We start from the raw sequence: 12,571 nt of genomic DNA on the forward strand, positions 1-12,571 counted from the left end.
GCTGTAATTTATTCACAATCATTTCTTCTTTCTAAAAAAGTGAATTTTTATTCGATTATGTTGTAAACAGCATACACCAGCTGTAAATAAAATTAAACCCAAGCAACAAACGGATGAAAAATTTTCACTGTATTTGAATAATCACTGTTTGACATCAAGATATTTTTCTCTTGTTAAACAAAAAATTACCGATTGTTTTCCTGAACATACTAGACAAAGTTATTTATTAGTTTTGTAAATCGATGTCTTACAGGCACCATATTTTTTGCTTATATATATGAGTCATATGACAATGTGGAATATGCTTTTTACAACATAAGCCTTAAAACTTGACGATGTATGCAGCAAACTATAATAAAGTATATCTGCATCCATTGAATAACTGGTTGGACGTATGTGGAGTCTGAAAGACCAATTAATTCCTGTACATTCATATTAAAGTTCGACAGTGTTTACCCTACATATTTTTTATAAGTAACCAACTCGATCGATTCATTTGACTTCGAACCTAATGTACATCTGGTTATTATGTGATTGATAACGTAAATCAATACCTCTATATCAGCACATCCATGGACAGAAACAGTATAACCCGAGGTAAAAACACGTTTTAGACAAAAAGCCTAATTTATTATTATTTCAAGAATTGAATATCATTCAGAATTTCTATTTCATAGAACTACACACCAAAATAACCTAGTGACTATAATTTATTATCACAAAACTATGGCATAACGAATTTTAAGCTTCGATCAATCAACCTGACAATCTCTTGATAGTTTTTTACTTTCTACGAACTGTTTGTTGTCTTAGTTTATAAGAAAACAAAGAGTTCGTTTAAATATACTATGATTTGCAAATAACAATATTCACTTGGTATTATTTTGCTTGTATCTTCCCATTGAGGTTTAAGACTGCAATTGATCAGTCTGTTATTGGTATATGTGCATACTGTGCGTATGCCTCGATATTACCTTAATTCACAAGCTATTTGTAAGCAATGATGGATAGTGGCTAGCAGTGGAATCCAGGACGCGCGTTTCCAATAACAAGTGAACTCAAATTCACCCCATTGCACAAGCAAGTGGCTATCAGGACTCAGTAGCTGAGTGGATAACGCGATGGCGTTTGAAGCGAATGGTACTGGGTTTTAGTCCCAAAGTGAACATCAACTCTCTGAGATGCAAGTACATCCAGCTGACGAGTCCCAAATAGGACGAAACGCGCGTCCTGGATTCCACTGCTATCCATCATTGCTTACAAATAACAATATTATATATGCATAGTCACTCTGACATGATAACGTATATAATCAGCTGAGTTAATAATTTGACCTGGTCACAATTAACAATGGTGCTCTTTTTGAATTAATAATTCTATTCATCTTAATATTAATTACCTTATAACCAACTAGTTAGTCATTAATGTTCTATCCAACTAAGACTGCTGATACTTATATTGTGTTCAGGTCTTTTTATCGATAAAAATATTGAAATTCAATGATCATCTCAACTTACCATTTTTTTCTAATAAATGAATGGAACCAAGTTAGTAGGTGCACAGAAATCTCTACTTAAACTTAACTTAATTAACAACAGAGAATAGTTAGTAAAGTACTGAAAAACAATTCAAACAGAGAAATACGAATTCACTTTTTTCTAAATTTTAGTATCAAGATGTACGTTCAAGTAATTGATTTAACCAGCAAGAAAACATTCACAGTAAAAAATACATAATTAAAAACTGAAAATAAGCCACTGGAGTTATAACATTAATGATTGAAGTAGCCTATCTATAGGATTATCAAATAAATATACACTGTATTATGAAAGAAAAGTGTACAGAGCCGAGAATGTAAGGAAGTCCTCTATTAGTTGAGTAAAATTCCCTTACAAGGATCTTTAATACCACAATAAATCGTAACTGAAAAATTTTCCAGATACACACTTTTAAATACAACAAACATTGTTATTGAATATGATGTTTATAATAATATATAGAAGAAATATTACACACACTTCATAGAGTAACAGAACTATGGAAAGTAGTGCATAAAACATTAGGACTTCTTGCTTAATTCTTCTCCACGTGCACAAACTTTCTGCACTGCATCCATAAGTGTAGCTCGTAGATTACCTTTCTCTAAAGCATAAACACCTTGAATTGTTGTCCCGCCAGGTGAGCAAACTTCATTCTGTACAAACACACAGATATATATATTTTAATAAAGAAAAACTATAATATAATCATCCCGACACAATTAAAAATACAGTTAGCAAAATTTTGAAAACGAAACTTATCATTAACCACTGTAAAATACTTTTCATCAGTCAGTAGAGGGCACACTAAAAAACAGATTTTCTTTTGACACTATTAGATGGGATTATTTGTTTGAGGCTTATGATAATCTACATACTTGAGTTGTTCAACTCCTTCATTTTTCCGAAATCCCTAACGCTTTCTAGATTTATGTTAAACTTCAGTAGTGTTATAGATGTGTGAGTGACTGACACATTCTAATATCATACATCTAAGATTATTTCTTCTTGAAATAACTAAAAGGATAGAATTGATATTGATAGTTTTATCGATTATGGAACGTGACTGTAAAGATTGGAAACACAACTCCTTGATGCCGATTATAATTAAAGTTTCTCTAGTGCTAAATTTTTGCAATATGTCATAATTTTTCTGAACGCTACTGCTTTTAATGGAGATCCATGGAAGCATAAACGTATTCCTCATTGTGAACAATTAAATCTAACTTACCCCGGTTACCCGTTAGGAACAACCATGCTGTTAAGTCCTAGGACATATAATAGTTTAGCTGGAATATTTTTCTCATTTTTTGATGCTTAACAATAAAATGACAACATACAGTTTGATTCTATTAATTTGGAATAAACCTATAAAAATTAATCATAGCAGTAATATAAACAGATTCAATAATACACTACATGAAATGCAAATCATAAAATAATACATTTCAATGAAAATATTTTACAACAATAGTTTAAAACTGGTGGTCGGTAGAAAATTGAATTTTCATTTAAATGAATAAGCCTATTAATCATAACTATTAGATTTATTCATTGAAACGTATATAAAATGCAGTTAATTAAAAAATATAATCGTTACGTCTTTGGTGTATTCAAGGTGTAGAAGTTATGAAAACCAAATTGAAATCTAACACTCAAACCAGTCCCCCCCCCCAATGTCAACCAATGATCTATCCAGTTCAAATTACATGATGATTGAAAGTACCCATTCTGAATGAGTTATTTATCGATCTCACTGATATCGTTTTGACTAGTTTACATTATATTTTAAATGTTACGTTACTTTACTATTATTGATTTCTGTTTTGTAATCATCTCAAATGATTTCTAGTAGATTAATTATTGTTTGGTATAAACTTTGTTATATATGACAACAAAACTGTATTTAATCGGTTGTGATTACGTGATACAGTTTTTCACTTTTTTTTAAAAAAAAAGATCAAGGCATTGTTAAAGCAAATTTTCACCACATTTATGGTATAAAGAAAGACTTTTCTGAAGATACTAGTATTGATAAATTGAGTCATTAAAGAAAAATGTATCCTTATTACATTGTTTTGATATACACTAATCATTATTATATGATGCTAGGTCAATACATATGCTACCATTATAATTTAATTGACTAAGAACGTTCAATGTTTCAACTTGTACATATGTATATATGTATATAATAAATGTAACAACAGTTTACTTTTAATTCAGTTGTACTTTTGCCAGTTTTTTGCATCATTACAGCTGAGCCTAATATAGTATTGACAATTAGTTTCTGTGCGATTGGGCGTGGTAAACCTAATAGAACACCAGCATCTGTAATTGCTTCAGTGATCATATAAATCTATAATAAGAAATGATGGGGAAAAAAGTAGACAAACAAATAAGAATTATACATTTCAAAATGCAATTATAGTTTCGGATAATCAATGAAAAAAGGAATAGGATAATTATTAAGTGATAATGATTTGAATTTAATAACAATGATAACACGTACATATTCTTGTTTTGTGAAAATTATTTTATTTGTTACAGATTGAACTTAGTTAGGGTACATGGGAAAAGTGAGAAGCACTACTGGACAGATATTTCGTCCTAGTATAGGATTCCTCAGTAAGGCATACCCATAATCCTGCGACGGATCAAGGTAATACAAGGAAAATTTAGTCATCTAATCGCTCTCAACAGCATTAGAAACTGAGGACTATTAGAGACGAAGACTATACAATATATATCACTATTCGATAACTACATTACGTAATATCATAAGGAATCCAAAAGTTATCTACTTTTAGAATAGAAACTACTTCATCAATGATTTTCAGAATCTGTAATGAATGGCTTTTCTTCAAGAATAAATTAACTCATGATATAGTGAAATTAGTTAGCATATAACAACTTTTATGGATATATTTCAGACAATTATTCTGGAGAAAAACGCACACACACACATGTAATACTATGTGAAAAAAAGTAATCTAAAACGAATTTCGATTACAGTGAGAAAGTAACATTTATATAAACAATGAATTGATATTTTATTATTAAAATGTTATTAGGCCACAAAATTATGCATATTTATGAATCATAAATTATGTTATTGTATTTAGAAAACGAATGCAATGTGATTAAGAATGACACGAATAAAGAACATGTGACAATTGTGAAGATGGTGAATATAAAAGTTACTTGAATTAGCAATATAGACAAAATAACGATTTCAGGAGGAAAAAATAGATGGAGATAATCATGAATAAATGTCTTGTAATGAATATATGATAATCAATAAATTACATGATAGTACACGCGGTTGTAGAGTTGATACTTTGCGTGTGTTTGTTTTTGTCATGCAGTAAATAGAAACAGTAAGAAGGAGAGAAAGAACATTCAAGATAAGTATCTAACATAAAAGAGTAGAAAGTCAAATGTATATTTATAGTTTTTTAATCCGTTTTTAATAAGTGTACTGAAAAAGTACTATGATTATATCATGTTTATTAAATTTGTTTAATATAAACATTGGATACCACTAGTTGAATTAGTTTTCATAACAAGTATAATACTTGCTAATTGAAAAAGAAACTAAATCGTGAACAATTTATCCTAAGAATTTTAAAACAATTAGTCCCTTTGATAAATCTCGATAATACAATGAAAAGACGAAGTTTATCAGAATCATGAGATATATTTGCACAATACATTTCGAATAATCTGATCATACATATACTTGTTAAGACATTTTTATATGAAAATTAAAGGTCAACTAGACGGGTTAAAGGTAAGCCATAACAAAGAAAAATAAATAAATGAAGTACACAAAAACAACGTGACAACCACTCTGGATAATAAATCAGTATTACCAGGGTAGGTTAAGGGTAAGGACAAATTGTTTTTGAACGCATAAATGGGGTTTCAATTTCTGTATAGCTAAGGTTTCAATAAACCTTAGTATACTAAGAATTATAGTTTAAATTATGTAATCATTTATCTAGATCCATTCTGTCCATTACCTAATAATAAGATAATTTTATCGAAATACAATAATTTTGAAAAACGTTAACAAACAGGAAATAATTATTTTTCGATAAGTAGAATTTTATAAATCAACTCATAATTAAACTAATAGAATCACTCAAGTTATTTAAAAAGTTGATAGAATTTTGTAGAACTTAGAAATGCGAACAATTTGAATACAGAAGGGGTTTTGTGGAGATTTTAGTCATTTCAATAGTTGAAATCATGAGCCAATTGAAGCTAGACCACATGGAAAACCTGGATGGCCGTTTCGTCCGAGTATGGGACTTCTCAGCTACTCACTAGTGACTGACTTCAAGAGGCATTTCCTGGAGTTCTAGTGAGAAGCCGTTACCAGTGGAGTTCAGCCAGGTCTGTTGTGAGATATCAGCTCACCGAAGACAATGGTGGACGGTGGCGCAATTTCGTGGATTGGATGAAGTTAGACATTAACACCGTTGGATGCCGGTTCAGTGTTCTGATGGTTAAGCCTGATAGGTTCTGGATTCGAATCTCGCGGAGTGCGGGATCGTGGATGAGCACTGCGGAGGAGTCCCATACTAGGACGAAACGGCCGTCTAGTGCTTCCAGGTTTTCCATGGTGGTCTAGCTTCAATTGACTCATGATTTCAACTAGTGAAATTTGAATACAGTTAAGTAATTAAGATTATGCATGTGATTGATAATGCTAATCATACCGATGGGGAAAACATAAATTTACTGCCAGTAAATGTATATCTATTTGTAAGAATCTTTTTTCAAGTATATAAATAAACCATCATACGTTCAATTTTGTGTTAGTATTGACATTTATTTAATTATTTACAAGGTTATCAAATAACCTATTCAGTTTTAAATAATTCTTTCTGTCTACAATATAAAAAAAGTCCCGTAGGAATTCTTTATCATATATTGTCTCCAATAAAATCACATTGTAGACAATAAGAAACATCACTAAATAATTTCTACAAATCTACACTGTTACTAGCGTAAAGAGACTGTTACTTTATATGAATTTTTGCAAAGATAAGTTTATACAAAATACAAAACATTAAGTAACATTATACTTTTCAATTACTACTTAATAACCAATGAAACAAAGCAATAATTTGAATAGTAAACATAATTATGTATCCTTGAGATGTTTTGAGGCGGGACACGTGAAACGATGCCTCAAGCACCATAGTATAATAACTAGTGATTTTAGTGATACAGTCATTTTTACAATTCAATATTAGTCGGTAAAAGAAACAAAATATCATGTTTTATTCTACTCTTTGTACATACTTTCATTAGAGTTATATCAGCCTCCGCTGTATGAATCGTTTATTTCAGACATACGTAGTTTATACACAAGCGAACTAGACCACACCACATCAAAAAATGCAAAATATTATTTGTACAAGATCAAGTCAAAAGTGCCTGTAAGTATGGGAGACTGTAGTTAATAAATTGGGGACAAATTAAGAGTGGCAAGTCGCATAACCGTAGCCGATAGATCAAATAAAAGCTAATAATAAAAGGAGTACGAATATATATATATATATATATATATATATATATATAATCTGGTTACTTAATAGTTATCGAATAAGAATATATGCAATAATAGTCCATAAATAATTCCTAGCAGTTATCATCCTTTTATTCTTCATACAGATATAACAAGTCCTATAGAAGAAAATCAGCGCCCCAATGATACCGTCTATGACTGTTTGATAAAAACACTACCTTCAATCGCTATATGATTTCTATAAAAAGATTGTAGGACGAAAATAAGTTTAAATAAAACAATATTTAACATAGTATAGACACTGAAAGAAGAAAGGCAAATTACGCTTTGCATAAATTATATTATGAACTCAAGCGCGATTAGCATGGTGTTTTTTTAATGTCATTTAGACAAAATATCACAAGTGTTAACCGATTTTTATGACTACAATCAACCCTAACCAGTGGGAGAAAAAGTTTCAAATAAAATTAGGGTTTATAGATTTGATTACGAATAATAATTACATGCGTTTCCAGGAGGCTTTAGGATATTTACCAATAAGATTACAGACTTTGAATAAGTTATTGGAAGCACATAAAAAGAGCGACATATTAAATTAAAGTCACTTACAAATCACTTAATCCGTATTGTACATTTGACAGATTTATTTTTAAAGATCTAGTTATGCCTTAAACGAGTTTGAAAATGTAAAATTTAGACAAACTGAGAACATTTTTTTCGTAGTTTAAAATTGAACGTGCAATCGCTCGAAGATAATTTTGCAGCCTACTCCATACAATACTAAAGACTTATTACGTCGAACAAAATGACGATCCCGTTACTCGATTATCATATGCATATATATATATATATATATATATATATATATACCACTTTTACATAAAGTCAGAACAAGAGTATTTTCACTCCCTGATTGACTGTTGCACTTAAGGTGAATGATGTGGGATTTAAAATCAAGATCTCTTTGTTAATGATTTGGTGCTTAGGTAATTTCAAATGGAACAATTTTAAAAAGACAGCGGTGAACTGTTAAGGAGTCGTGCATAACTGTTAATTAACTTTGAGTAAATGTCTAATCGGTCAACAATCTCCTGTATAAATAGGATGTTTTTCAAGACCAGTTGGAAATGCTATTTGGAATATTAGAAAATAAAGACAATAAACTTAAAAGTATTCACATAATTTAAGTTAACAGTAAATAATGATACCATATGTATTGGTTGTTTGAATATTTCCGTTGATGTTATAGACTGTCATGGACCAGTCTCTTTTGACAAACGTGTATCTTGTGCAGATCACTTCGGTATAGACATTACGTCACAAAGATTTGGAGCAGAGATGGATAGTGGCTAACAATAAAATCCAGTACGAGCGTTTGTCCGATTTGGGACTTGTAAACTGAACGTACTTGGATCCTACAGTTATTGTCACTACGGGATTTGAACCCAGAACCTTTTGTTCGAAACTCTATCGCGCTGTCCACTTAGCTACTGAGTCTAAATAGTCACTGGATTCTGTGATGGAGTGAATTTTAATTTATATGAATTGGGTTTTTGAATATTCCTGTCGACGTTTACAACTGAAATTGATCAGTCCCTCTTTTGGTTAATATGGACTCAATAGTTACGTGGATAACGCAATGGCGTTTGAAGCAGATAGTACTGGGTTCGAGTTCGGGAGTAAACACCAACTCTGGGATGCAGGTAATACCAACTGATGAGTCCCAAATGGGATGAAATGCATGTTCTGTATCCCACTGCTAGCCACCACCCACCTTTGTTTAAAAAAATTACACTAACTCTAAAACTCTTTTAAAACGTAGTTACATATGTGGACCGAATTGAAAGTTGTTCTCTGTTTTTTATATATATATATATATATATATATATATATATATATATATATATATATATATATATATATATATATATATATATATTATCTATGTAGCAATTTAAAGCATCATGACCGTTATAATTCATTACCCATATGAATAATGTTAATTAACCATTGAAACTTGCGTCTAACAAGATCATAAATGGTTTATTTTGATATAATAACTATTAAACATCAATTTATTAACAAAAAAGTTAGTCAATATATCCAATTATTTTACATAAAGTAATAACACCGAGAGAGAACTGGCAACAAGCTATCAATCATTTCGAATACAAATACATACTATCATAGGTATTAAGTCTTGCATGCATAAGAAAGACAACCATGATCGATGTATAAATAAGCTGTAATAAATAATATTGATCAAAATGACTAATGTACAGATTGACATACACATATACACTAAATGAACATAATTTTTGTTTGTTGCTTTAGTTACATTTGGTAATAAGGGAAAGACCGTAATGAAGTATGAAGAAAACTCTTGAACAAAGGAAGAATTACAATACATTATTGATTTTATTCGTTACTATGACCTTTTAAATACTGTCTATCCTATTTTAATTGCTGAAAAAAGGCACAACTGATGTTTTTTCCTAAATTTTAGCCGACTTTAATTGGGACAAGATGTTTTATATTTGGATAAATAATGTGATAGGAAAAATTTAAAAAACAAATTTGTTTTTCATTCAACCTATAAGCCAAATAATGAATAAGATGACAGACATACCTTGTAAAATATTTTGTTTCCGCAAATCATACACAGTAAAGCGATTAGACTACTAGTGTTGTCGTCGCTATTAGGCAATCCTCAAGATGGCCACAAAACAGAATAGAAGGGATATGTTTACAGGTTCTTTCGACGTTAGTCAACATCAGATTGATTAAATGGTAGTCTTATGTATGATTTTGGTCAATAATCTAATTGAAGACTATATGAAGAGCGAAAGGTTGCTGAGAATACTATGTATAGTGATGTTATGAGAACTTTTATTTTTATTGGAAGATAATACGTAGTGCTATTCAATGGTAGAATTACTAGAAAATCTGCGTTTTCCATGACGTTTCAACAGACATTTTTAATGGTAAACGAGTAACAAGTGTAGCTGAATTATGTGGATAATTAGGATTACTATGTAATAATGCATCATAGGTGTTTTGTCGAACCGGATTCAGGAATTTATACAAACGAAATCTTAAGAATTTAGTACCCATTAGTGCGCAGAAAAACTTCACATGATTGTGTTACATTGTCGTGTAGATGAATGGTTGAATAAGATTTGGTCTGAATTTCAGAAGTAAAAGCTAAAAAGAATTTAAATGAACTTATGTACCACTTGAAGTTTATATAGTGCAGTGTAATCGTTCATTGGTTATTTAGGGTAAGGAAATCGTGGAAAAGAAGAAAGCTGGTATAATCTTTGTGAAAAAAAATATCAATAGACCGGTGGGTTGAAAGCTATTTCTTGGAATATGTTATTAATAAATAATTCAGGTTATATGCATTAAGTATTACTCTAGTAAGCCTATTTTAAAAATTAACATCTAATATACTAATAAGCAGAGGTTATTTGAAAAGTAAACTATCTGGAAACATTTTAACTGAAGGAGTAAATTCTGCAAAATGAATATAGCGAGTGGAAAATTCGTTGTAGTTCATGATTCAAACAAGTGGTTTTTAAGTTAGTGTGTGATTTATTCACACAAAACACTTGATAATAAAAGTGAAAACATGCTATGATGAATTTACAAATTAATTGATAGTGAAAAATATTATAAACTAATTTAATGCGGAGGCTGTTTACCTATTCATATTACCAAAATTATTTAGCTGGATAATCTAAGAAGAATAGTTTATTCTACATATAATCCATATAGCGGAAAAATATCCGTTATTAAACGATTAGAATCGGAGAAATTTGTTTGACCCTTCAGCAGTGCATAAACATGACCATATTAGTAATCGAATCCCGAACATTGAGGTCCTACAGCAACCACTATTGAGAAACAGTACGTATTCAATAATCGTAATTTCATATCAAAGACAGCCCTTGAGATACGGTGAAATGACTGTCCAATACTTCATGATTTTCAATGATTATTCAGTTGATTTTATTACTCGACGAAAGCCTCCTTCAAACTGATATCATTAGATTATTCTATCTAATAAAATAAACTCCCTTCTTTTTCATTTACTATTAGTGTTGATTGTTTGAGTGATAGCAGTAAATATAGACTGATATAAACCACGAGTCAACGAAATAAAGTGTTCATTTATTGAATTGATTCTTAAAAACTTCTATTATATTTTACAGTTTACATCACTCTGCTGAACCAACGTAATTCTACTGTCTGTTAACTATTTCTATGGTAAATTTTATTCTTTTTTGTCGTTCATAGAATTAATGCAACATTTGATAAGATTTTCGGGCTTTTTTTAATAAAACAGATTATTGTAGTTAGTTCTATTAAAGGTACTTCAACATATAACAAAAAGAAAATGATATGGAAAAATAATTCAATAATGTTTGTATTAAGCAATAGGATCCAAGTTGCTAAGTTGTTGAAGATATTCGGCAAGAAACCTTGTTCGATCTACGTCTCATGATAATTGAATTCGAAGAGTATGGGTGAATTATAACATAGAAATACTGGTCAGTTGGAAGACAATACCTACCATAAACTAGGAAACATTTGAAGAATAACTGAGAGCTAACTATACAATTAAACATGGGTCAATTTCAAGATGAAGAATATACTTGGTAATGCTAATATTATACAAAATAAAACCATTAAAAATTCTTTTTGTGACATCTGTCTACATGTTGTACTAGTAAACGTGGTGTTTTGGAAACTATATAGTATAAGCATTAACCTATATATAAACAAGCATATGGTAACATCAAATAAATTATAGGATGAAATTTACTAATCAAATAACCTAAACAAAATATGATGAATGTTAGTCTTATTTATTACAATGATTTTAGACGATATGCTTTTTATTTATAGTAGACTTGCTTTTAACTTATGGAACCGTTGCGGTATTCTTCTTCAGTGTCTTGATAAAATGAAGAAAAGTGTCAAATGGTTTTTTTCACTTTCATTTAAGACTACTCTATTTAGTGAAACCTTATTGTTTAACAAGTGCAAAATTAATTGTAACCTACACACAGATATTTAATTGAAATCAATAACCTTACTGAGTATTTACAACAAACTTTGTTTACATAAAAGTAATTAAATGTTTTTAAGTAGTGAAACAAATACATATGTATTCGTTTCAACCAAAGAATTCGAGTAAATCCAACTTAAATAGACTAAATTCCTGTTTTTACTTATCCAAACACTTAACTAAATGAAATTATAAATTTTAGTTTGAACAAAAAACAAAATATTTTCTAGGCAGATTTGGATGGTGCCGAGCAATGGAATACACGATGCGCGTTTTAACTTATTCGGGACTTGTCAATTGTATATACCAGCATCCCAATACTGATTTTTACGCAGGGACTCAAACCCAGTACTGTTCGCTTCATACGTTCAACACATTATGAATTTGGCAAGTCGATATAGCCACTAGCTTGTGCAA

The 12,571-nt window shown here is 30.2% G+C and overlaps 1 protein-coding gene across 4 annotated transcripts in view; it reads right to left on the reverse strand.

Annotated features, from left to right (window-relative positions):
- Positions 1-1,450: 1,450 nt before the first annotated feature.
- PROC1_1 (Pyrroline-5-carboxylate reductase) overlaps positions 1,451-12,571 on the reverse strand; it is a 37,341-nt gene continuing 26,220 nt past the window's right edge. Inside the window, exons 8-9 of one of the 4 annotated variants that reach the window (XM_051209492.1) lie at positions 3,754-3,897; positions 1,633-2,194 (exon numbers count right to left, since the gene is read on the reverse strand). In XM_051209492.1, coding sequence (XP_051074944.1) covers positions 2,060-2,194; positions 3,754-3,897 — 279 coding nt within the window. In that variant the 3' untranslated portion in view covers positions 1,633-2,059. Of the gene's footprint in view, positions 3,898-12,571 lie in introns of all 4 variants that reach the window. The other 3 variants (XM_051209493.1, XM_051209489.1, XM_051209488.1) reach the window with 3 other exon arrangements.

Source organism: Schistosoma haematobium, chromosome 1 (assembly GCF_000699445.3).
Source record: "Schistosoma haematobium chromosome 1, whole genome shotgun sequence".
NCBI classification, from domain to species: Eukaryota; Metazoa; Platyhelminthes; class Trematoda; order Strigeidida; family Schistosomatidae; genus Schistosoma; species Schistosoma haematobium.